The sequence below is a fragment of the Dendropsophus ebraccatus genome, chromosome 3 (genome assembly GCF_027789765.1).
Source record: "Dendropsophus ebraccatus isolate aDenEbr1 chromosome 3, aDenEbr1.pat, whole genome shotgun sequence".
NCBI lineage: Eukaryota > Metazoa > Chordata > Amphibia > Anura > Hylidae > Dendropsophus > Dendropsophus ebraccatus.
Window position 1 is genome coordinate 186,129,018 of NC_091456.1, and position 24,191 is coordinate 186,153,208.

The following is a 24,191-nucleotide window of genomic DNA, read 5'->3' on the forward strand; positions in this document are numbered from 1 at the left end:
GAATACAGGGTGCTGTGTGGTGTTACAGGTAGAGAATACAATGTTGTATGGTGTTACAGGTAGAGAATACAGCGTGCTGTGTGGTGTTACAGGTAGAGAATACAGCGTGCTGTGTGGTGTTACAGGGAGAGAATACAGGGTGCTGTGTGGTGTTACAGGTAGAGAATACAGTGCTGTGTGGTGTTACAGGTAGAGAATACAGTGTGCTGTGTGGTGTTACAGGTAGATAATACAGCGTGCTGTGTGGTGTTACAGATAGAGAATACAGTGTGCTGTGTGGTGTTACAGGTAGAGAATACAGCGTGCTGTGTGGTGTTACAGGTAGATAATACAGTGCTGTGTGGTGTTACAGGTAGAGAATACAGCGTGCTGTGTGGTGTTACAGGTAGAGAATACAGCGTGCTGTGTGGTGTTACAGGTAGATAATACAGTGCTGTGTGGTGTTACAGGTAGAGAATACAGCGTGCTGTGTGGTGTTACAGGTAAATAATACTGTGCTGTGTGGTGTTACAGGTAGAGAATACAGCGTGCTGTGTGGTGTTACAGGTAGAGAATACAGCGTGCTGTGTGGTGTTACAGGTAGAGAATACAGTGTGCTGTGTGGTGTTACAGGTAGAGAATACAGCGTGCTGTGTGGTGTTACAGGTGGAGTATACAGCGTGCTGTGTGGTGTTACAGGTAGAGAATACAGCGTGCTGTGTGGTGTTACAGGTAGAGAATACAGGGTGCTGTGTGGTGTTACAGGTAGAGAATACAGTGCTGTGTGGTGTTACAGGTAGAGAATACAGCATGCTGTGTGGTGTTACAGGTAGAGAATACAGGGTGCTGTGTGGTGTTACAGGTAGAGAATACAGCATGCTGTGTGGTGTTACAGGTAGAGAATACAGCGTGCTGTGTGGTGTTACAGGTAGAGAATACAGCATGCTGCGTGGTGTTACAGGTAGAGAATACAGCGTGCTGTGTGGTGTTACAGGTAGAGAATACAGCATGCTGCGTGGTGTTACAGGTAGAGAATACAGCGTGCTGTGTGGTGTTACAGGTACAGAATACAGCATGCTGTGTGGTGTTACAGGTAGAGAATACAGCATGCTGTGTGGTGTTACAGGTAGAGAATACAGGGTGCTGTGTGGTGTTACAGGTAGAGAATACAGCGTGCTGTGTGGTACAGGTAGAGAATACAGTGTGCTGTGTGGTGTTACAGGTAGAGAATACAGCGTGCTGTGTGGTGTTACAGTTAGAGAATACAGCGTGCTGTGTGGTGTTACAGGTAGAGAATACAGCACTGTGTGGTGTTACAGGTAGAGAATACAGCGTGCTGTGTGGTGTTACAGGTAGAGAATACAGTGTGCTGTGTGGTATTACAGGTAGAGAATACAGCGCTGTGTGGTGTTACAGGTAGAGAATACAGCGTGCTGTGTGGTGTTACAGGTAGAGAATACAGCGTGCTGTGTGATGTTACAGGTAGAGAATACAGTGTGCTGTGTGGTGTTACAGGTAGAGAATACAGTGTGCTGTGTGGTATTACAGGTAGAGAATACAGCGCTGTGTGGTGTTACAGGTAGAGAATACAGCGTGCAGTGTGGTGTTACAGGTAGAGAATACAGCGTGCAGTGTGGTGTTACAGGTAGAGAATACAGTGTGCTGTGTGGTGTTACAGGTAGAGAATACAGGGTGCTGTGTGGTGTTACAGGTAGAGAATACAGTGTGCTGTGTGGTGTTACAGGTAGAGAATACAGAGCGCTGTGTGGTGTTACAGGTAGAGAATACAGCGTGGTGTGTGGTGTTACAGGTAGAGAATACAGCGCGCTGTGTGGTATTACAGGTAGAGAATACAGTGCTGTGTGGTGTTACAGGTAGAGAATACAGCGTGCTGTGTGGTGTTACAGGTAGAGAATACAGTGTGCTGTGTGGTGTTACAGGTAGAGAATACAGTGTGCTGTGTGGTATTACAGGTAGAGAATACAGCGCTGTGTGGTGTTACAGGTAGAGAATACAGTGTTCTGTGTGGTGTTACAGGTAGAGAATACAGTGTTCTGTGTGGTGTTACAGGTAGAGAATACAGTGTGCTGTGTGGTGTTACAGGTAGAGAATACAGTGTGCTGTGTGGTGTTACAGGTAGAGAATACAGTGTGATGTTACAGGTAGAGAATACAGCCTAGATGTTCTGCAACAGATTGGGATGGGGCAGGGTGGAGAACTATGATGAACAGCTGAGGGAAAGCATTGCATTCTGGAACCTGTAGTCCTGTGTACAACTGATAAACCAGGAAGTACAGAAACACAATACAGAACAAAGACCCCCAAAACAAATTGATTTTTGGTAGTTTTAAAACTGGGATAGATCGGTAAGTAATGCTATATGCTTTTGCGGAAGTTTAATTCCCCCCCCCATACCTGGAGTTCCCCTTTAAGTAAAGGGGCAGAACATTGCTGAACTCTTGCAGCAGAGAAGAACATCTAGTGGGCTCCCAGAGTTTTTTGAATGTCTACTAAAACTTGGCACTTGTAAGGCTAAGGTCCACCTTCAAGCTGGGTGCCCTCCCTCCCCACCCCACCCAAAAAAAAAAAAAAAAGACACTAAATACTCACCAAACTCCTGTGAGTCTCCTCTTCTCTGTAAATGGCATTGGAATGTCAGGGTGAAGAGAATATACTGTACACATCACAGGAGAGGTCCGGGACTGGGTGTGTGTGTTTATCGACTATTACTGCCGAGGTACGGGTGAGGAGGAGGGGTAGTGGGGTTACAAACATCACTCTTCCAATGCGGAGGAGTCTCAGTAATCATCACTAAGTTGAGGTCTTGGGGATGTTATGGAGGACTGCTGCCAGGTCTTGCTTCTAGGCTCTGCATACCTGCGATCTGGCATCTGCTGTACTGGCTCTGTCTCTCCCTGGGGGAGGGGCGAGGGGGGGGGGGGTTCCCCAGAGCTCTGTGCAGTCGCTCGCTTGTCAACTGTCTCCCGCCCTGGCCAGAATTCCAGATGCTTTCCTGACGTGCATTAGGAAAGTGTCCGGAATTCTGGCACTCCCATAGACCTCCCATAGATTTATTTTTAAATTGGTTGTAATAAATTTTTTTTTTAACAAAAATGGTTTCATATGTTTGCGGCAGATTCGTTGGACTATGTTAATGAGTAGTGTTTTTTTTTTTAATAAAATGGTCATGGAGAGGGGGTTATTTTTCAAATAAAAGATTTTTTTTCAATTGTGTCTTATGTTATTTATTTACTTTACCCATTTAGTAGTGGAAGCCGCCTGATGTATGGCATCCATTACTTAGTTGGTGCTTAGTGTTAGCTGGTATAAAATGGCTAACACCAACCCCCCCCACTTCCATTATTACCCCAGTACCCACCGGACCAGGTGCTGGGAAGAGCCGGGTACCAGTAATCATCGAGCATCAAAACTGGGGCTCCTGGACTGGACAGTGGCAGGCTGCTATTATTAGGCGGGGTGGGGGTGGGGGGAATAAGGTCCCTTCCCAACCTGCCACCGTGCCTTCTTATGATAATTGATGCGCTCTGGGGGCATTTAGTGCTCCATGCACATGCCCCAGTTAAAAATCTACAATGCACTGACGCCTGTACATTTCCATGACACATACACAGAAAAAAACACAGAAAGGATCTGTTCACACAATGTTGAAATTGAGTGGATGGCCGCCATATAATGGCAAATATTTGCTGTTATTTTAGAACAACGGCTGGTATATTGAAATAATGGCCGTTATTTATTGTTATATGGCTGCCATCCACTCAATTACAACATTGTGTGAACAGATCCTTTCTGTGTTTTTAATCCACTCCTGGTTTTGGTTGCAATATGAGGACCACAATACTGACTGAAATATACGTAGTGTGAACGCAGCCCTACTGTGTACACATACAGCTCAGCTACATGTACATTACACACATACAGCTCAGCTACATGTACATTACACATATACAGCTCAGCTACATGTACATTACACACATACAGCTCAGCTACATGTACATTACACAAATACAGCTCAGCTACATGTACATTACACATATACAGCTCAGCTACATGTACATTACACACATACAGCTCAGCTACATGTACATTACACATACACAGCTCAGCTACATGTACATTACACACATACAGCTCAGCTACATGTACATTACACATATACAGCTCAGCTACATGTACATTACACACATACAGCTCAGCTACATGTACATTACACACATACAGCTCAGCTACATGTACATTACACACATATACAGCTCAGCTACATGTACATTACACATATACAGCTCAGCTACATGTACATTACACACATACAGCTCAGCTAAATGTACATTACACAAATACAGCTCAGCTACATGGACATTACACACATACAGCTCAGCTACATGTACATTACATATATACAGCTCAGCTACATGTACATTACACACATACAGCTCAGCTACATGTACATTACACACATACAGCTCAGCTACATGTACATTACACACATACAGCTCAGCTACATGTATATTACACACATACAGCTCAGCTACATGTACATTACACACATACAGCTCTTCTGTGTACACATACAGCTCAGCTACATGTACATTACACACATACAGCTCAGCTACATGTACATTACCCACATATACAGCTCAGCTACATGTACATTACACACATATACAGCTCAGCTACATGTATATTACACACATACAGCTCAGCTACATGTACATTACACACATACAGCTCTACTGTGTACATTACACACATACAGCTCAGCTACATGTACATTACACACATATACAGCTCAGCTACATGTACATTACACACATACAGCTCAGCTACATGTACATTACACATATACAGCTCAGCTACATGTACATTACACATATACAGCTCAGCTACATGTACATTACACACATACAGCTCAGCTACATGTACATTACACACATATACAGCTCAGCTACATGTATATTACACACATACAGCTCAGCTACATGTACATTACACACATACAGCTCTACTGTGTACATTACACACATACAGCTCAGCTACATGTACATTACACACATATACAGCTCAGCTACATGTACATTACACATATACAGCTCAGCTACATGTACATTACACACATACAGCTCAGCTACATGTACATTACACATATACAGCTCAGCTACATGTACATTACACATATACAGCTCAGCTACATGTACATTACACATAGGGCTCTGCTGCAGACATGTATAACACACACACACACAGCTCTGCTCCACACACACACAGCTCTGCTGCATACACATCACTTCAGCTCATCCAGCACAGCAGAGTCCTGCATACACTGAGCAGCAGCCCCTGATCATGTGACTCCTCCTCCTCCATGTGACTGATCACATGACTGTGACATCATGGCAGGTCCTGGAAGCACAGGGGAAGCACACGGCTCCTGTACAGATCTGCAGGTGAAGGGATGTGTGGAGCAGATTGAGGTCAGTGTCGGCCATTATAATTAATGTTTTAACCCCTTCAGGTCTGGATTGTATTTACTATTACTGTTTCCCTTCATTTTTTATTGAGGCATCACAAGAGCCTGACTGTGAGTGGTTTGTACCTTCTTTGTTGCTATAGGGGGGCAAATTGTTTGCAGGATGAGTTGTTCTCATTATTATTATTATTATTATTATTATTATTATTATTATATAATTCAAAAAATAATTGTTATTTATTATTTACACTGTTCTCTTCATTCTATTGGTCGGCACCAGCACAGCCATAGTCGTGTACAGTTATTTATGTTTTGCACCTTAGCCCCATAAGGATACTGTAAGTGCACAGGACAGATTTTTTCTGTTTAGTCTGGGATTTCTGTCACATATTTTTCACTTTAAGGGTGCGTTCCCACGTACGGGATTTCAACAGGTTTCAGAAAGTAATATAGATTTGTAATTTACTTCTATTAGAAAATCTCAAGTCTTCCAGTACTTATCAGCTGCTGTATGTCTTACAGGAAGTGGTATATTCTTTCCAGTCTGACACAGTGCTCTCTGCTGCCACCTCTGTCCATGTCGGGAACTGTCCAGAGCAGCAGCAAATCCATATAGAAAACCTCTCCTGCTCTGGACAGTTCCTGACATGGACAGAGGTGGCAGCAGAGAGCACTGTGTCAGACTATGTTCACCCAACCTAAGTTCCGTAGTATTCGTGGCCATGGTTAAAAAGTGCTGCAGGCTGAGGGAATCCCAGCCGTAGTGTATACACATGTATACACTCCGTCCGGGATCCCTAGCGGCGCCGCAGTGCACACAATGGAGCGTGCGTCTCTGGCCTCACACCATTCCATGACCTGGCTGGGTCACTGAATGGCCTGTGTCTTACGCCATGTGAACATGGCCTCAGACTGGAAAAAATGCACCACATCCTGCAGGACATACAGCAGCTGATAAGTACTGCAAGACTAGAGATTTTTAATAGAAGTAAATAACAAATCTCTGGCATTTTGGCATCAGTTCATTTGAAATAATTAATTTTTTTTTGGTTGAACTACCCCTTTTAAAGCTCTGTGTTCCTATATACGCTGCTATGTCAGCCATGTTACAGAGCTTCTGGCATCATAATAAATTATGATGCCAGAAGTTCTGAAGAGTTGGAGAGTTCAGTCCGTGACCTAGAGTCAACTTATGAACCGTACACCCTAGATGTGTGAATGCAGCCTATGGCAACGTTTCAACCCCTGAGGGTCTTTCTCAAGGCTTGAGGAAGGCCCTCAGGGATTGAAACGTTGCCACCGTGTATGTTGCTTTAATAAACTCCACCGTATTTTGACTACAGGATGCTGCCAGATCACCACTTTGCTGGATGTCGTAGAGATATGTCAAAAGTTTTGATCGGTTCGGACCAGACTATAAACAGAGAACAGGTTATAAATCCATTAAATCCATTCCTGGCTTTGGCTGTAAAAATCTGACAGATAATCTGGTGGTGTAATAAGGCCCTTAGTGTGGACGTACCCTAGTAGAGAAACTCTTGTTACCAAAGAAGATTTGGGATTGGGTAGTTGTCTCCTTGGTATTAGCACTTGTGCATCTCTTGGTCAGCAGTCTATGCGATTATCAGGTCTTGTTCGGGAACAAACCGGGACAACGAACTGTCGACAATGGATGGAAAAGAAGGAGATATACCAGGAGAAGAAGGCAAAACTAATGTCTCTGCAAAAATATTTCTCTTGACAAGCCCCACAAGGTTAAAGTGTCACTGTCGTTTAAATTTTTTTCCCCAGAAATCAATAGTACAGGAGATTTTAAGAAACTCATTATTGTGTATGGAGAGGGGAGGGGTGGAGGGTGACGAGGCACCAAAACAGGATAACAAAGAGTTAATTTACAGCTAAATCACCATGCTAGTCAGCACTGACCTCTTTGACCTTTGAATAGCACTTTAATGCAGCTCCTGGCTGTGTAATCCTTTGTTCTCTGCTGCCGACTAATCTCCCTTCTCCCCTCTCCATAGAACAGACAGGGAGCGCGCTTCATAGGAGGTGGGGGCCGGCTGCTGTGAGCAGACCAGCCCTTATCATTAATGACAGGCTGCAGTAATCGCTGCAGCGTGTCATTAACCCCTTAATTGCCGCGGTGCAACCGCTGCGTTGTGTAAGTGACGGCGAGTCCACTGTCACTTAACGATCGTGACCCCCACAGTGTTACTGCGGGGGTCCCAATCGTTGTACCGGACCGCAGAAGGTCTCTAATCTGCCTCCGCGCGGTCCGATTGGTGATCTGCTCACTGAGCCTGCACAGGCAGGCTCAATGAGCAGATCGCCTATCACACTGATCACTGCTATGCCTATGGCATAGCAGTGATCAGTGTGTGTAATGTAATAAATGAATGTAACAGTCCCCCAAAGGGACTTTAAATGTGTAAAAAAACATTATTACACTACCCCAAAGCCCCTCCCCCAATAAAAGTTCAAATCCCCCCCTTTCCCATTATATAAATAAAACATATATAAATAAATAAATAAACATATAATATACCGTAGCGTGCGTAATTGTCCGATCTATTAAAATATAACAAGCGTTATCACTAACGATGAATGGCGTAGATGAAAAGAGGGATAAAAGTGCGTGGATTACCAATTTATTATTTTTTTTTTTGTTGCAATATATATATAAAGCTAATAAAAAGTGATCAAAACGTCCGATTTTCATAAATAAGGTATTAATAAAAACTAGAGATCATGGCGGAAAAAATGACACCTCATACAGCCCCGTAGGTGAAAAAATAAAACCGTGTTATGCTGGGTTTACACGGAACGATAATTCGCCCAATTGAACGATTAACAATATTGAAGCAACGATTTTATTTTTATAACGATCAGCATTTAGACGGAGAAAAATCGTTAGAAGATTCGTAAGAAAACTCGTTATTGCGATCGTTTTTAAGATCGTTTAAGCCCATCTTTCACATAGGGTGAATCAGTGAAAGACTGTTTACACGAAGCGATCTGCGAATATTTAGCTAACGACAGACGACGATTTGAGAACGTTGAAAGATCAAAATGAACGATTTTTTTGCTCATTGCCTGATCGTTTGCTGTATTTATTATCGCTCAAATGCGATCGTTATAGCGAAAATTCGAATGATAATCGTTCCGTGTAAACGCAGCATTAAGCGTCACAATAGGCCCATTTTATTAATGATCAATTGCAAAAAAAAAAGGATTTCATTAAAAAATATATATATAACATTAGAGAATCTGTGTAACCTGCATATGGTTGTGTTCGGACTGACCTATAGAATAATTGTATCATGTCGCTGTTACCATATAGTGCATTACGTAGACACAGGAACCCCCCAAACGTTACCATATTGCATTCTTTTTTACGATTTCACCTATTTATATCTTCATAAATAATATATTTGGGATTCCATCATACATGTTATGGTAAAATGAATGACGCCATTACACAGTACAACTATTCCTGTAACAAACAAGCACTTACATGGCCTGTAGATAGAAAACTGAGAGTGCTAGAGCTCTTAGATGGGGAGCAAAAAACAAAAACATGAAAATTTGCACGGTCCATGGGGTCATTTTGGGCCTGATCCAAGGGTTAAGTATGTTAGATCAGATGGGACTACCCCTTTAAGGCTTAGCATTTTTTAGATTGCTGCTTTATTTGAAGTTGCTGAGAAGTTAAGTTTTAGGCTTCATTCACATGCTGGTATATTTTTGCGGTTCTGTTCTGTTCTGTTTTTTTTTTTTTTTTTGGGGGGGGCGGGTTTTACTGAGGTCATCAAATATACTAGATGGAACAGCACTGGCTGGAAATAATAAGAAATAATTGAAGTAGTGCGCTCGCTTCCCCAAACGGGCCCCCCTCATCAAGACACAATAGTTTTAGAGACAGCACTTCAAAATCAAAAAGTGTGATTCTTTATTCCCATCTTACCACCCAACGTTTGCTTGAGAAACGTCGCGTAGTAAGATGTGAAAAAAGAATCACGCTTTTTGATTTTGAAGTGCTGTCTCTGAGGCTGATGTCTGTAACGGCCGCCAAAAAATGCAGATTTTATAGACTTTTTTTTTGGTTCTATGCCGCAATTACAATTACACTACGATATGTCACTTTTTATTTGCAGACCTGTGAATAGGCACATAGAACACAATAGAGATCTAAATATGTCCGCAGCGTCCGCAAAAGATCCAGATTACGGATGCACTACAGACAAAATTTTTGTGGATTGCCAACATAATATAAGGTCCTGAAAAATACTGAACGTGTGAATGGGGTCTTATTCTAGAACAGGCATGGTAAACCTTTGGCCTTCTAGCTGTTACAAAACTACAATTACCATCATGCCTGAATGGCCTTTGGCAACAGCTGGAGGGCTGAAGGTTCCCCGTCCCTATTCTAGCCCCACCATAAAACATGGCGGACTAGAATAGGTATATGTAAAATCGTCAGGGGGCTTGGTAGTAAGTTATAGGTTAATTTTGTTTGTGACTCACAGAACTATATAGGTCCGCTATCCAAGAAGGTGACAAAATGGAGTTCTTCTTCATCCAACGAGTCTTCAGAGTCTTTGGGGGAGATTTATGACACATGGTGTAAAGTGAAACTGGCTTAGTTGCCCCTAGCAACCAATCAGATTCCGCCTTTCATTCCTCACAGACTCTTTGGAAAATGAAAGGTGGAATCTGATTGGTTGCTAGGGGCAACTGAGCCAGTTTCACTTTACACCATGTTTGATAAATCTCCTCCATAGTGTTTGTTTTTTCTGATGCATATCCTCTGAAAATCTGTCTCCGAACGCTCATTGAGACATTCACTATGTGATGTTGTAAGATGGTGGGGCAGAAAAAGTGTATATAAAACCTTAAAATGATTATACTGTAGGAGTATGAGCTCAATGAGTGGACATGTGATTGTACCTCCTTGATTGTACCATCCTTTGGCCTCAACCACAGACACATTATTCTTTTTCCGATTAATCCATACAATAAGAATCATCTATATGAGTATCTCCCCGAATGTTTCTCCTTATCTCTAGTAAATGTATTTTTTTACATGACTTTTTGTGTGGGTTTTTTTTTTTTTTACATTGTCGCATCTCTTCTCTATTTAGGCCCCTACAATACAGGATCTTCTGCTCATATCTTCTATCTAATTCTCCTGATTGACTGAACAAGGATGACCAGGGACCGGAACAAGATGGCGCAGAGGATAATAACTCTCACTCTAGAGATACTCTTCCAGCTTACTGGGGAGGTGAGGGATTCTGGGAGTGATGTCATCATGACATCATTCTTATCTATGGAATAACAGATGGATAGGACTGGGGAGGTGAGGGATTCTGGGAGTGATGTCATCATGACATCATTCTTATCTATGGAATAACAGATGGATAGGACTGGAGAGGTGAGGGATTCTGGGAGTGATGTCATCATGACATCATTCTTATCTATGGAATAACAGATGGATAGGACTGGGGAGGTGAGGGATTCTGGGAGTGATGTCATCATGACATCATTCTTATCTATGGAATAACAGATGGATAGGACTGGAGAGGTGAGGGATTCTGGGAGTGATGTCATCATGACATCATTCTTATCTAAAGAATAACAGATGGATAGGACTGGGGAGGTGAGGGATTCTGGGAATGGATGGAGTGATAGTAATGTGTCTCTCCATACACAGGATTACACAGTAGTGAAGAAGTCCTCTAGTGGGCGCTGTGGGGCCCCTGGGTGTGAAGGATGGGGGAGAACCCTGAGCCCAATCCCGGGGCCCCTGATACATGAGGAAATGGAGGAAGAGAAGATCCTAGAAGTCACCAACAAGATGGTGGAGCTGCTGAGTGGAGAGGTGAGACTGTGGCTGCTGGGAATGCTGGGACATTATACAGTAACACCACTGGAGGGGGGGGGGATGACTGTGTGATCATTGTGTGTGTCAGGTTCCTATAAGGTGTCAGGACGTGGCGGTCTATTTCTCCATGGAGGAGTGGGAGTATGTAGAAGGACACAAGGATCAGTACAAGGATGTGATGCTGGAGGATCAGCAGCCCCTCCCATCAGCAGGTAATAGACAGGACTATATACACACCTCCTCTCTGTATTATCTGGATGGAAAGAATGAATTCAGTCTCTGTATGTGTTCCCTCCAGTCAGATCCAGTAAGAGAACAGCACCAGAGAGATGTCCCCGTCCTCTTCTTCCTCAGGATCAGGTAGATGGAGATGTCCCTGCCTTGTTTTATCTTATGGTGTTTTATGGTTGTTGATAGGATTAAAATGGTCACTGCCATTTCAGCAAGCTTTGTATAAATCAATAGTACAGAATGAGAAAAATGGGTCTTTCTTCCTGTATTAGGCTTTTTCCTAGTCTCCTCTCCAGCTAAATGTTTATTCAATCTGGAAAAAAAACAAAAAAAAAACAACAAAACCGTCTAATTCTATGCTATTTTTACAGAATGGAGCAGCTCACTGAGAGATCAGGTTACATGCTGTCAAAATAAGTCTATGCGGAAGAGAGGGTTGAAAAATGAGATTGGAAGGGGAATGTGTTCAGAGAGCAGAGTGAGACAAATAGAAACACAAGAGACTGTAGGGACACTATATGTATGGGATGAGGCCCTGCGTCTCTTCTCCTACTGTCTGATGACTTTTCTCATTTCTGTTTCACAGCTTATGAATCAGAGTGAAGATGGGAACAATGTTAATAGTTTAAACATAATAGTAAAAGAAGAGATCGATATGTGGGAGGAGGAGCAGTATATGGAGGACATCACTACAGGTAAGTGACCCCTGAGAACAGTCACACATTCTCCTCAGTCACCGGCTGTAACTATTCTATTCTGGAATATTATAGGCTCCGGGTCCTCTTGTCTTCTCTGCTGTATATTCCTCCATAACACTTTTTTGGCTGTAGTCATTTCCACATAGCATCGGGCTTCACTCCAGATCGGCAGTCAGTTCATCTCCGTCTGGGCTCCATAAGTGTTTAATGGAACTTTACTCCTACAACCAGTGGCGGATTATAATATGGGCGGTTTGGGCGGCCGCCCGGGGCCCGAGGCTCCGGGGGGCCCTTGCCGCCCACATTATTACTATGCATGAGGTTACACAGCAGCACATCACTCAGGGGCCCAGTGGGCCCCTGAGTGATGTGCTGCTGTGGCGCTCTGTCCCTGGAGTCCGCTCCCCCCCCTCCGCGGCACTTAGCTCTCCTGTCCTGCATGAGGCTGCTCCAGGTGGGCGGGACGCAGCGCAGCGTTCAGAGGAAGCTGGTGATGCTGCAGGAAGTGAGGATTGAGGCTGAGCTGACCGAGTCTGTGCCTCATTGCAGCCAGCAGTCTGGGGCCCTGTTTCATCCCCCATCTGCTCTCCTCTGCTGTCGGGGGAGGAGGGGAGGAAGAACCCGGTGCCTGGACCTGGAGGAAGATAGAAGCCAAACTACAGCAGTCTGGGGTCCTGCTGGGGTCCTGTTTCCCCCCCTTCCTGCTCTCCACTGCTGTCGGTGCATGGGAGGAGGGGGAGGGACGGAAGAACCTGGTGTCGGGACCAGGAGGAAGATGGAGGAGGGAGGCATGGAGCTGCTGTCTGCTGACAACCAGGAGTTTCTTCATAATAAGTAAGTAAGTGTGTGTGTGTGTGTGTGTGTGTGTGTGTGGTGTTACACTGGGTCAGGCTGTATACTGCGTGTGGTGTTACACTGGGTCAGGCTGTATACTGTGTGTGGTGTTACACTGGGTCAGGCTGTATACTGCGTGTGTGGTGTCTGTTACACTGGGTCAGGCTGTATACTGTGTGTGGTGTTACACTGGGTCAGGCTGTATACTGTGTGTGGTGTTACACTGGGTCAGGCTGTATACTGTGTGTGGTGTTACACTGGGTCAGGCTGTATACTGTGTGTGGTGTTACACTGGGTCAGGCTGTGTACTGTGTGTGGTGTTACACTGGGTCAGGCTGTATACTGCGTGTGGTGTTACACTGGGTCAGGCTGTATACTGTGTGTGTGGTGTTACACTGGGTCAGGCTGTATACTGTGTGTGGTGTTACACTGGGTCAGGCTGTGTACTGTGTGTGGTGTTACACTGGGTCAGGCTGTATACTGTGTGTGGTGTTACCCTGGGTCAGGCTGTGTACTGTGTGTGGTGTTACACTGGGTCAGGCTGTATACTGTTTGTGGTGTTACACTGGGTCAGGCTGTGTACTGTGTGTGGTGTTACACTGGGTCAGGCTGTATACTGTGTGTGGTGTTACACTGGGTCAGGCTGTATACTGTGTGTGGTGTTACACTGGGTCAGGCTGTATACTGTGTGTGGTGTTACACTGGGTCAGGCTGTGTACTGTGTGTGGTGTTACACTGGGTCAGGCTGTATACTGTGTGTGGTGTTACACTGGGTCAGGCTGTATACTGTGTGTGGTGTTACACTGGGTCAGGCTGTGTACTGTGTGTGGTGTTACACTGGGTCAGTCTGTATACTGTGTGTGGTGTTACACTGGGTCAGTCTGTATACTGTGTGTGGTGTTACACTGGGTCAGGCTGTATACTGTGTGTGGTGTCTGTTACACTGGGTCAGGCTGTATACTGTGTGTGGTTTTACACTGGGTCAGGCTGTATACTGTGTGTGGTGTTACACTGGGTCAGGCTGTATACTGTGTGTGGTGTTACACTGGGTCAGTCTGTATACTGTGTGTGGTGTTACACTGGGTCAGGCTGTATACTGTGTGTGGTGTCTGTTACACTGGGTCAGGCTGTATACTGTGTGTGGTTTTACACTGGGTCAGGCTGTATACTGTTTGTGTGTGTGGTGTCTGTTACACTGGGTCAGGCTGTATACTGTTTGTGTGTGTGGTGTCTGTTACACTGGGTCAGGCTGTATACTGTGTGTGTGGTGTTACACTGGGTCAGGCTGTATTCTATGTGTGTGTGTGTTACACTGGGTCAGGCTGTGTACTGTGTGTGGTGTTACACTGGGTCAGGCTGTATACTATGTGTGTGTGCACACGCACCTGTCTCTGTGTATGAGAACTGTGAATGGAAACATGCAGTGTGGAAGTGTATGTGTATAAAGTGTGTTTCTGTATGTAATGTGCTCAGTAAATGTACTATGTGTGTTTAAAGGTTGCATGTATGTATGTACACATGTACAGTATGTGTATATGATGTATGCATGTAGTGTGTGTGTGTATATGATGTATGTATATGGTGTATGCATGTACAGTATGTGTATGTGATATGTATATGTGTATACATGTACAGTAAGTGTATATGTGAATGCATGTACAGTATGGGTGTATATGATGTATGTATATGCATGTACAGTATGGGTATATATGATGTATGTGTATGCATTAAAGTATGTGTGTAAATGATGTACGTGTATGCATATGGTGTATGTATGCATGCACAGTATATGTGTATACAATGTATGTATATGTGTATGTATGTACAGTATATGTGTAGATGTGAGCCCCAGAGAAGAGCAGAAACATGGACAGGTTATCCCTAGAACTACAACCTCCATTATGCCCTGTTAACACTTCATGATGGGAGTTGTAGTTATGCAGTTTCTGTCTCTCCAGATTGCAGCACTACAATCTCCATCATGGCCTGCTGGCAGTTCATGATGGGAGTTGTTCTTCAGCTGGGGCGGTTGTGTACGAAGTGGAAGGAGGGGGGGAGGCCCAGGTAGGGCGGACAGCACGGGGCCCAGGGTACATTTAATCCACCACTGCCTACAACTGAGTACCAAGTCGGGGAGGGAAGCACGTCCTCACGCTCTTCTACTGCCTACCTTTAGACTTGTCAAAAGTTTTTTTCTTATTAGTTCTGTAAAGGAGAAATCCGTCTACAGGATTTTATTTTTCATAATGCAGGGGGGAGGGAATAAGAAACTTTACTAACTCACCTCTCCGGGATATCCAGCTTCCCGTAGCGCGGGGGAAGCGAGTGCCGTTATGCTAGATTGGTGCCCGCTTACTGAGCCTATTACACGGTTGGATAATTATGCGGGCTGGGCTGCATGGACATTGTTAGAGATGTCCATGCAGCCCTTGTTTTTTTTAGCTGGTGGTTTTTATAAATGTTGAGCAAATTTACAGCATTATCGTCAGCTCGGCAGCTGGCGGCCTTTGAACTTTGTACTGCAGCTCTCCGGGTCCCTGGAAAAGCTGGATCCAGTCCTGGGAAACTCCTCCCACTTTCCCAGGGCTGAATCCAGCTTTTCCCAGCACCCGGAGCAGAGCGGTTATATAGTTCAAAGGCCACCCGAATGCCGACCTAGAAAAGAGCCTCGTTTTGTTAAAAAAGGAAATTTGCCTATATCTAGTCGGCTCCTTGGCTAATCATTGGGATGATATGTGCCTTATTGCCGGAGCAGTTTTTAGAACTCGATTCTATAGAAATGAATGGAGATTAATCCTTAGAGGACACAGACAATTTTAATTTTTGAGCTTTTGTTTTTTCCTCCCTGTGTATATAAGGCCATAGCACTTGCATTTTTCCACCTAGAGACCCAGATGAGCCCTTATTTTTTGCGCCACTAATCGTATGGCTGATGTAATTTTTGCGTTCGCCCTGGGGTAAAACTGACTTCTTATATATGTTCTTCAAGTCAGTACGATTACAACAATATGTAACTTTATTTTATCTGATGGCTTTTAAAAAATGAAAACCTGGTTTAAAAAATAAATGTTCCTTAAAATCGCTGTATTACCATGTTTTTAGCGCTTTTATCTTTTGGTCTATGGGGCCGTGTGTGTAATTTTATGCGCTATGATCTTTACTTTTTATCGGTACCTTGATTGCGCTATGCAACTTTTTGATCGCTTTTTATTACAATTTTTCTAGATTTGATGTGACCAAAAATGTGCAATTTTGCACTTTGGAAGGGGGGGGGGGTGATTCAAACTTTTATTAGGGGAGGTTTTTTTTTTTTATTAACAAAAAAACATTTTTTTTTATTTTTTACACACATAGTAGAAGTCCCCCTGGGGTGAGGGTTATTCCCCCTGGGCACTTTTAGTATCACTACACTGATCTATGATCTATAGATATACTGCATAGATCAATGATCTATGTTCTATTGCCGAGAGCAATAGAATGCCGAGCCAGGTTCAGCGTCATTATGGCGCAGACCCCGGTCCGGTAGAGATGCGGGGATTGCTCCTCCGCGATCACGTCGCAGGGGGGCGATTCCCCCCCTAGACCACCAGGTATGGGGGACAGCAAGCATTTAGATGCAGCTGTCAACTTTGACAGCTGCATCTAAATGCCTAATTAGCGGGCACGGCGATCGGAGCCCTCTCGATTGAACTCTCCTAGTGGCACCATGACGTACAGTAATGTCCTGGTGCGTCTAGGAGTTAATTGCAAACCACACCTGACCTGGAGATAAGAGTGGTGCTGTCTCTGGAAGTAAATGGCCATGGAGAACCCCTTTAAAGATATACGGTGCTGGCCATAGATTCTTGTTTGCTGCATTCAGTGGAGACTGAGGTATACACTGCCCAGCTCAGGTGGATACATGCTTGATGCCTACTCCTTTATTTCCGCAAGGAAGTTCGACCATTTACTTATACATAGACACTAAAGTTTTTGGTTTTTTTGTAAGGTAGAAATATACTAGCACACCATTTTATATATACCATCATTGTCCTAATAACTGAATTTTTTTTACATGCCTTTCAATTTGAACAAAAATGTAAAAAATTTAAAAAAGTTTTTCAAGATTTTGCAATATTCCTAAATCGTTAAATTGTTTTTTGTTCTTTGCAGATGACTGTACCAGTAGGTCAATAGGATACAGGACATCTACAGATTTTAAAGCTGCTGATCACAATATCACACAAGATACCTATGAAGAACGTTCCATTATCTCAGATATACCCTCAGCACTTCACAGCCAGGACCTGTCATCTGATCCTTATATACAAGTCTTGTCTGATTCACCACAGATTGTTACACATAATAAAGCTTACAGAATGGTCGATGAACAAGAAAGTGCTCATACAGAGGAGAAACAGACTCCATGTTCAGAATGTGATAAATGTTTTACTATGAAATCATATCTCGTCATACATCAAAGAGGTCAGCCAGAAGAGATGTCATTTGCATGCCCAGAATGCGGGAAATGCTGTTCTCAGCAGTCACATCAGATAATTTATACCGGTGGGAATCCATTATCGTGTTTAGAATGTGGGAAATCTTTTACGTCAAAACAAAATCTCATTAGACATCAAACAACTCACACAGGGGAGAAGCCATTTGCATGTGCAGAATGCGGGAAATGTTATTCTCAGAAATCGCATCTTGTTAAACATCAGAGGATTCACACAGGGGAGAAGCCGTATTCGTGTTCAGAGTGTGGGAAATATTGTTACCAGCAGTCCGATCTTATTAAGCATCAGAGAATTCACACAGGGGAGAAGCCATTTTTATGCCCAGACTGCGGAAAATGTTACTCTCAGAAATCGCACCTCACCAAACATCAGAGAACTCACACGGGGGAGAAGCCATTTGAGTGCCCAGAATGCGGGAAATGTCTTACTCGGAAATCGCAGCTTGTTGAACATCAGAGAATTCACACGGGGGAGAAGCCATTCTCATGTCCACAATGTGGGAAGCGTTTCTCAAGGAAAGCACGTCTTGTTAAACATCAGAGACTCCACATAGTGAGGTAGCCATTATGACTGACAGTCCGAGACTCATAGAAGAGAGAGGCAGCTTAGAGTAGCAAGTGATCATTATGAAATGATAAATGTTCTATCATTAGAACAATAGAATGTGGATGAGGCTTTTACATATAATCCATGTGCCTAGGACATCCCAGTAATCTATGTCACTGTGTCACCTTCTTTCATAAGTGGTTGTTTCTATACGTATGCTGGTGTTGGGCCTTGGTTGACACCCGCATCGGGGCTCCGGCCTCAGCCTCCGTAGATCAGTCCATTAGGTGTTTCAGAAAGGGGCTGGACGTTTTTTTTCTTTAACGGACACTAACTGATTCTGACTGTATGTTCGCTTATCTTTAATAAAACATTTTATATGGTTATGTGTGTACTATGGACTGTAGAACCCCTTTACTGAGGATCTCTGATCTCCATGCTGTAATAGCATACAAAGGTTTGTGATGAAGACCAAGAAAGAGTACCTTGAGGTCCATGAATTGGAAAGTGCTCATGTTGAATGATCCTTAACCCCTTAAAGACCGGGCCTGAAATGGCCTTAATGACAGAGACAAATTTTATGAATATGACCAGTGTCACTTTATTCATTAATAACTTCGGGATGCTTTTACCTATCCGGCTGATTCTGAGATTGTTTTCTCGTGACATATTGTACTTTACATTTCTGGTAAATTGGAGTCGATACTCATAACGAATCTTTATGAAAAAACCCCAAATAATGTGAAAAAATGCATTTTTCCAACTTTGAAACTTCTTTGCGTATACAGAAAGTGGTTATACCACATAAATTATATATTAAATAGCATTAGCAACATGTCTACTTTATGTTGGCGGCATTTATTAAACTATGTTTCATTTTTTTTTAGACAATAGAAAGCGTAAAACATTAGCAGCAAATTTTCAAATTTTCTGTAAAATTTCAAAATCAGATATTTTTAGGGACCTGTTCAGGTTGAAAGTGTATTTGAGGGGCCTGTATGTTAGAAAGCCCCACAAAGCACCCCATTTCAGAAACTGCACCCCCCACACTCTGCAAAAGCATATCCAGAAAGTGTTTTAACCCTTTAGGGGAGTCACAGAAATAAAAGCCAAGTGTGTAAGAAATTTGAAAATTTTAATTTTCTGTGCAGAGATTTTATTGTAATCCAATATTTTTCATAATTATAAACCTATTACCAGAGAAATTCACCCCAATATTGATTGCCCCGTTTCTGCAGTTTATAGAAATACCCCATATGTGGCCCTATTGCGCTATTTGACGCAACCACAAGCCTCAGATATAAGGGAGCGCCTAGTAAATTTCAATGGCTCCCTTATATTTGGTCATTTTTGACTGTACCACTTCAGGTTGGCAGAGGCTCTGGGGTGCCAAAACCTAAAAAACACCCCTAAAGGGACACCATTTAGAAAACTACACCCCTCAAGGAATGTAACAAGGGGTGCGGTGAGCATTTGGACCCCACAGGTGCTTCACAGATTTTCCGAACAATATGGCGTGAAAAAAGAAAAAAATATTTTTTACACTAAAACGTTCTAGCCTTCAATTTTTCATTTTCTTAAAGGGATAAGAGGAAAAAAAAGACACAAAATGTGTAGCGAATTTTCTCCCGAGTACGTAAATACCCCACATGTGGCGATAAAGTGCCAAGGGGGCGCAGGACGAGCCTCCAAAGGGAAGGAGCGCCAATTGGATTTTGGAAGCTGAATTTCACTGGAAAGGATTTCAAGGGCCATGTCGCATTTACAGAGCCCTCGTGCTGCCAAGACACTGGAAACCCCCCACAAGTGACCCCATTCTGGAAACTACACCCCTCAAGGAATCTAACAAGGGGTGCAGTGAGCATATGGACCCCACTGGTGACGGGTACAAATAGGGAACAATGTAACGTGAAAGTGAAAAATTTCCATTTTTCATTTTCACAGCACAAATGTTCCAGTCATCAAGCATTCCATATGCTCACTGCACCCCTTTTTAGATTCCTTGAGGGGTGCAGTTTACAGAATGGGGTCACTTTTGGGGGGCCTCCACTGTCTTGGCAACACAGGGCCTTTGTAAATGCGACATGGCATTCACCATCCATTCTAGCCAAATGGCGCTCCTTCCCTTCGGAGGCTTACCCTGCACCTGCCTGGTGCTTTATGTTCACATGTGGGGTATTTTCATACTTGGGGGACGTTGCGCTACACATTTAGTGTTTTTTTTATCTTTTAACCCCTTGTGAAAAAGAAAAAATAAAGACTAGATCAATGATTTAGTGTAAATTTTTTTTTTTTTTTTACACTAAATGTTGGTCTAGCCTTAATTTTTTTCATTTCCACAAGGGGTTAAAAGAGAAAATAAATGCAAAACGTGTAGGGTAATTTCCCCTGAGTACGAAAATACCCCACATGTGGATATAATGTGCCATATGGGCACAGGGCAAGCTACCAGAGGGACAGAGCGCCATTTAGAGGCTGGAATGGAGGATGGAGGCCATGTCACATTTACAAAGCTCCTGTGCTGCCAGGACAGTAGAAACCCCCCACAAGTGACCCCATTTTGGAAACTACACCCCATAAGGAATCTAACAAGGGGTGCAGTGAGTATATGGACCCCACTGGTGACGGGCACATATGTAGAACATGTGCTGTGAAGATGAAAAATACCATTTTTTTCATTTTCACGTCCCAAATGTGGCCGTCACCAGGGGGCCATATCCCCGATGCCCCCTTGTTAGATTCCTTACGGGGTGTAGTTTCCAGAATGGGGTCACTTGTGGGGGGTTTGTACTGTCCTGGCTGCACAGAGGCTTTCTAATTGCATCATGGCATCCTCTAATGGGAATGGCGGCCATACCTACTTAGCTGTGGAAAAGGGACAATTCTAATTTATTTGGGGGTATTAGGCCAATTATTAGTTTATAAGGTTGAAAATGACAGGTGTCCATCAAATTCAACCTGTGTTGATCCAGAGGAAGGCAAAAAACCCTCGTGAGGCAGACGACAGTAGCCTCATCACAGGGGAAAAATTCCTTCCCGACTCCATATTGGCAATCAGACTAATCCCTGGATCAACGTGACCCCTGAAATAGGAATAAGGGACAGAATTTAGAAAATTTAGAACTCCAATGACGTGTAGTACGCCTTGAAGCGATCCAGTATGCAGAGGCCGGGGTGATCAGGACAGGTGTCACACTGGTAAGTGGTGTCCTTCCTGATCCCCCTTTTTACGGCACACTCTGCATTTCTTTTGGGATCTCTCCTTTTTTCCAGTGTGGGGGACGTCACCTGGAAAATGTTGTCCCTGTACGATACGGGGTCCCTCATATCCAGAAGCGCTGGGGCCCGCTCCGTGGCTGCCGAATATCAGGGCTTTGATCACTGCTTCCTGGAATTCAAGGAATTTCCCCGGGTGGCCGGCATATCGGCACAGCACAAAAGCGTTGTACATCGCTGTCTGTACCAGATATACGGCCACCTCTTTATACCATGTTCTGGTTTTTCGCGTGGCGTTATATGGTTTCAGGACTTGATCTGAGAGATCAACTCCTCCCATATACTGATTGTACTGTAGAACACAATCAGGTTTGTTCACCACGTTTGTGGTACCACGTACAGGGACAGGGGTGGCGCTATTCCTGTGAATTGTGGTCAAAATAAGGACATCGCGTTTGTCCTTATATTTGACCAACAACATATTGTCACAGGCATAGGCCTTGCTCTCCCCCCTTTGCATTACTTGTCTAACAGGGTGACTTGGTAGACCTCTTTGATTTTTTCGGATCGTGCCGCAAGCTACAGTAGCTCGGGCAGCGAGTGACCGAAACAGGGGGATGCTGGTATAAAAGTTATCAACGTACAGGTGATAACCTTTATCCAGCAGTGGGAAGATCAGTTCCCAAACGATCTTCCCACTAACTCCGAGGATGGGGGGGCATCTGGGGGCTGGATTTGGGTGTCCCTACCCTCATATACTCTAAGGCTGGGTTCACACTATGTATATTTGAGGCTGTATTTGTGAGGCTGTATAGCAACCAAAACCAGGAGTGGATTGAAAACACAGAAAGGCTCTGTTCACATAATGTTGTAATTGAGTGGATGGCCGTCATTTAATGGCAAATTTTTGCTGTTATTTTAAAACAACGGCTGTTGTATTGAAATAATGGCAGTTATTTACCGTTATATGACGGCCATCCACTCAATTTCAACATTGTGTGAACAGAGCCTTTCTGTGTTTTCAATCCACTCCTGGTTTTGGTTGCTATGAGGACCTGACTTGAGGACCAAATACTGCCTGAAGTATACAGTGTGTGAACCCAGCCGGGGGCTGGGTTCACACTATGTATATTTGAGGCTGTATTTGTGAGGCTGTATAGCAACCAAAACCAGGAGTGGATTGAAAACACAGAAAGGCTATGTTCACATAATGTTGTAATTGAGTGGATGGCCGTCATTTAATGGCAAATTTTTGCTGTTATTTTAAAACAACGGCTGTTATATTGAAATAATGGCCGTTATTTACTGTTATATGGCGGCCATCCACTCAATTTCAACATTGTGTGAACAGAGCCTTTCTGTGTTTTCAATCCACTCCTGGTTTTGGTTGCTATGAGGACCTGACTTGAGGACCAAATACTGCCTGAAGTATACAGTGTGTGAACCCAGCCTTATAAATCTGTAAGTGTTCCCTGAGGTACTCTCACAGAGTTTGTATAGTTTCACGCCATACCGTGATCTTTTGTTAGGAAGGTACTGGCGGAAATGGAGTCTTCCTTTGAAGCTCAGGAGGGACTCATCTACTGAGATGTATTTCTCTGGGATATACATCTCAGTAAATTTGGCTGAGAAGTGCTCTATGACCGGCCGTACTTTGTACAGTCGGTCATACGAGGGATCATCTCGTGGGGGGCACCTTGCATTGTCATTGTAATGCAAGAATTTTAGGAGGGCTTCGAATCGAAACCGTCCCATGGCCATACTGTAAAGTGGGGTATTATATATAATATCCCCACTCCAGTATTGCCGAATTGTCGGTTTTTTTACTAGGCCCATGTGCAGCAGGAGCCCCCAAAATTTTGTCATTTCGGCTGCATCAGTAGGGGTCCACGCCATGGGCCTAGCAAAAGAAGAGGAGGGGTTCTGGGCTATAAATTGGTGCGCGTACAGGTTTGTTTGCGCCACCATCAAATTGATAAGGTCATCAGAGAAATAGAGCTTGAAAAAGTCTATTTCTCTGAGACCTGTGGGGTTAATTTGGATTCCCGCCGTTGCCATAAAGCCAGGAATCCAGGGCTGATAATTTTGGGGGTCTGGGGTCCACATGGGGTCACCTATCTGGGGGGCGGGGGGCAGGATGGGGTCACCTGTCTGGGGGGCAGGGGGCGGTATGGGATGACGTGTCTGGGGGGCGGGGGGTGGGTTGGGATGACGTGTCTGGGGAGCAGGGGACGGGATGGGGTCACCTGTCTGGGGAGCAGGGGGCGGGATGGGATGACGTGTCTGGCGGGCAGCCCGAGGCGTCCTCCTTGGACGCTTAGGTCGATAGTCATCATCACTGGATGATGATGATGATGATAATGATGATGAGGATGAATGGAGGAAAGAAGGATCCCCCCATTCATCCTCACTGGCTGTTTCGGTGTCGGAGGCAATAAGCGCGTATGCCTCCTCCACCGAAAACACTCTCTGGGACATTATTCGGGGATTGGTGTATGGGGGGTATGTAAATGTGATGTAGTGTAGTGGTGTAGTGTAAAACTTTATTTCAAGTAGTGTAATGTGTAATGTGGGGTAGTGTAGTGTAATGTAGTGTTTTATACGTGTTTTTCACAGTAAGGGGGGGGGAAACCTACGCCAAAAAAGGAGTTGCTGATAAATGCCGCACTTATGTGCGGTACTTATCAGCAGACAGTGCAGGTAGGATATAGAAAAAAAAGGGGGGGGAGGGGGAAAAAAAAAACCTTACGCCAAAAAAGAGGAGTTGCTGATCAGCGGCGCACTTACGTGCGATGCTGATCAGCACTCAGCGGTGGAAGGGC

The 24,191-nt window shown here is 44.0% G+C and overlaps 2 protein-coding genes across 4 annotated transcripts in view; both read left to right on the top strand.

Annotated features, from left to right (window-relative positions):
* The window catches only part of LOC138786710 (zinc finger protein 665-like), a 524,499-nt gene that overhangs the window by 81,197 nt on the left and 419,111 nt on the right, over positions 1-24,191 (top strand). The window lies entirely within an intron of this gene.
* Positions 5,284-18,813, top strand: LOC138786790 (oocyte zinc finger protein XlCOF6.1-like). Of its 2 annotated transcripts, XM_069963844.1 has the most exons (4): positions 5,284-5,468; positions 10,606-10,748; positions 12,166-12,274; positions 17,264-18,813. In XM_069963844.1, the coding sequence occupies exons 2-4, from the start codon at positions 10,671-10,673 to the stop codon at positions 18,166-18,168; spliced, it is 1,092 nt and encodes a 363-aa protein (XP_069819945.1). In that variant the 5' UTR covers positions 5,284-5,468; positions 10,606-10,670; the 3' UTR covers positions 18,169-18,813. The 2 variants fall into 2 exon arrangements, with proteins under 2 accessions (XP_069819945.1, XP_069819946.1); XM_069963845.1 differs by lacking the exons at positions 5,284-5,468; positions 10,606-10,748 and adding an exon at positions 11,112-11,708.

Coding starts and splice junctions, on each gene's coding strand:
- LOC138786790 (XM_069963844.1), top strand. CDS start 10,671: ATGACCAGGGACCGGAACAAGATGGCGCAGAGGATAATAACTCTCACT. Junction 10,749..12,165: donor TCTTCCAGCTTACTGGGGAG/GTGAGGGATTCT, acceptor TCTGTTTCACAG/CTTATGAATCAGAGTGAAGA. Junction 12,275..17,263: donor TATGGAGGACATCACTACAG/GTAAGTGACCCC, acceptor TGTTCTTTGCAG/ATGACTGTACCAGTAGGTCA.